Below are 2,608 nucleotides of genomic sequence, written 5' to 3' on the forward strand. Positions count from 1 at the left end.
TAGTCATTTGTTTGGAGTATCAAGCTACTGTTTTTCATGTATTGCTTAATTTATTTCAGGTAATGTAATAAAAGTTGTTAATTATTCTAACATTCTTTTTCCATTCAAACTGCAACTATTTATATATTTATAAATGTAGATATATAAATGTTTAAATGTGATCTTGTTTAAAGTTTAAAGCAGTACTGTCTCTTTAAGCTCATACAGCTCCAGCTTTCTAAAACGACTGTATCCGTAATGCTGACTGACCCTTTCCCTCTCTAAGCATACATGCACAATAGCACCATAGAAATACAGGACTAGCTCAGCTACAATAACAAACAAAAGACCTATACATTGTCCATACTAGACAGAAAATAAAGCTTAACGTAACCTTAAATGTATGCCGATATCAGCACAACCAAGAGAGTATATAAAGAAGGTTTTCTCTCTTAGTTTGGCATTACTGGATTGTCATATTAGCTCTCCTTACAACATGGTTAAGGTAAGGCACTTCTTTAGCTTCCTTTGCAATTTTGATATTACCAGTATTTAATGCTTCCATATTTATTTAAAGGGTCAAACAAACTTTAGGGGCAACTGTCTCAATCAAGTCAAGTGTTGCCTTTGATTGTGACAGTTAAGTCATTTTACGGGCATAAAAAGCAGGTAAATTTGTTTTTTTTCACATTTTATCTTTTTTTGTCCTCTGGGTTTTTCATGCCTACCTTAGAGGGTATACTGATTCAGCCAATCAGTGTCTTATGCCTTTAAAATGTGATACTCAAGCACAATTGAAAGATCTTGCAATATCATCAGTGTCTTTGTGAGATCCAAGGAAGCATACCTAATGCACATAATGTTTAATCATGACTTGCACTTCCCCTACTGCCAGTCTAGTGTTATTCTCACATAACTTCTTGAACCGTCGGGGAGAGATTCCATGTTGCTTGAGAGCAAAGGCGATAGCTCATGTTTGCTGTCTGGGAATGGAGGCAACTGTGCATTGTAACATTTTGCATTTATCTGCATTGCCTCTATCCTTTCCCATACCTGCCTCCTGTCCAACATCCAGCTCATACTTCGAAGCTAACTGTACCTGTGCCATCTCAATGTCTGTCTCCCTCTCACCTACCCGTCCTATCCCATTTCCACTCTGCCCATCCTGCTCCACTCCCTGCCCCCCCCCCGACCTTGAAGTGCACATCCCGCCACAGACCCCAAACATTGTGATGTATGTAAGAAAGTGGAAACTTTGGTAATAGTGCAGCCTTTTTTAAAACTTATTTTATATGCCTATTATTCATCGAAAGCTTACAGTAAATGTTACAGTTCACTTTGATACCATGAAACTTGGTTTTGCTATTTCAATATTTTCTTTAAATGTAGGGGATACAGTGAGAACATGTAATACTGTGACTACTTCTTCAATAAACAATATATTACATATAAGATGGATAATTGAGAGAAATCTAATCATCACTGAATAAATTAATATTTAAATTTTTATTTATTTTTCTGAAGATCATTTTCTACGAGGACAGAAACTTCCAGGGTCGCTGCTATGAGTGCACCTCAGAATGTCCCGACCTGTCCTCTTATTTCAGTCGCTGCAACTCTATCCGTGTAGAAAATGGGAACTGGATACTCTATGAGTACCCCAACTACAAGGGATATCAATATTACTTGAAGAAAGGAGAGTATCCTGATTTTCAGCATTGGCTGGGATTCAATGATTCCATCAAATCATGTCGTTTCACCCCACAAGTAAGCATACATTTTAATGTCTGATAGCAACGATAAAAACAACAACAAAAAAAACACATAATATAATATTGAAAAGTAGATATTGGATAATGTACGATAATGAATAATAATTATGGATAATGAATGATAATGTACATTTTTCATTTTTGTTTATTAGATAAAATATAGCATGAATATTTTATTTAAGAGAACATAATCATAAACACATATTTAAACTTGTTTGTGGAGTATAGAAAGATTAAAAAAATATTTATTATAAAATACAAAAGAATTTGCAGTATGTTCATTAAATATTGTATGATTTGATCACTTAATAGCACAGTGGATCATTCAAAATTAAGATCTACGAGAGAGAAGACTTTAAAGGTCAGATGATGGAGTTTTCTGAAGATTGTCCTCATGTGTATGAGAAATTTCGTTACCATGACATCAACTCCTGCAATGTTCAAGATGGATACTGGATGTTCTATGAGGAACCAAACTACAAGGGACGCCAGTATTATCTGAGACCTGGAGAGTACAGAAGATACAATGATTGGGGTGCTTTGAATTCAAAAATTGGTTCATTCAGGAGACTCCAGTTTCCTTACTAAACTAAATAATCTAATGTTATATCTTGAATTTACAATAAAGCACAAAAGAGTTATAATTTTTTGTATTTTTTTTTTTTTTTTTTGCATTATAGCTTCTCTTCTATGTACATGAATTATGTTTTCTAGCTCTAATCAGATTTAATAATCGACTGCAGACTTCTCGTTGCTTCAGTATATGAACAACCATATTGCTCAAGACAGGGAGAGTTGTGTGGCTGCCTAGATTGTACTAAATATGAAAGATATTCAATCAAGAATTACAAGTACAT

At 34.4% G+C, this 2,608-nt stretch overlaps 1 protein-coding gene across 1 annotated transcript; it reads left to right on the plus strand.

Moving 5' to 3' along the window:
- Nucleotides 1–382: 382 nt before the first annotated feature.
- Nucleotides 383–2,399, plus strand: LOC134570800 (gamma-crystallin-4-like). Its single transcript, XM_063428780.1, has 3 exons — nucleotides 383–484; nucleotides 1,504–1,746; nucleotides 2,064–2,399. Exons 1-3 carry the CDS (start codon nucleotides 383–385, stop codon nucleotides 2,337–2,339), a joined length of 621 nt encoding a protein of 206 aa, XP_063284850.1. The 3' UTR covers nucleotides 2,340–2,399.
- Nucleotides 2,400–2,608: the final 209 nt, after the last annotated feature.

The sequence above is a fragment of the Pelobates fuscus genome, chromosome 8 (genome assembly GCF_036172605.1).
Source record: "Pelobates fuscus isolate aPelFus1 chromosome 8, aPelFus1.pri, whole genome shotgun sequence".
NCBI classification, from domain to species: domain Eukaryota; kingdom Metazoa; phylum Chordata; class Amphibia; order Anura; family Pelobatidae; genus Pelobates; species Pelobates fuscus.

What these genes read in the sequence shown, in the direction of transcription:
- LOC134570800 (XM_063428780.1), top strand. Translation starts at nt 383, where the DNA reads ATGCCGATATCAGCACAACCAAGAGAGTATATAAAGAAGGTTTTCTCT. An exon ending in CTCCTTACAACATGGTTAAG is followed by an intron (nt 485 to 1,503) that starts GTAAGGCACTTC and finishes ATTTTTCTGAAG; the next exon opens with ATCATTTTCTACGAGGACAG. An exon ending in CATGTCGTTTCACCCCACAA is followed by an intron (nt 1,747 to 2,063) that starts GTAAGCATACAT and finishes ATCACTTAATAG; the next exon opens with CACAGTGGATCATTCAAAAT.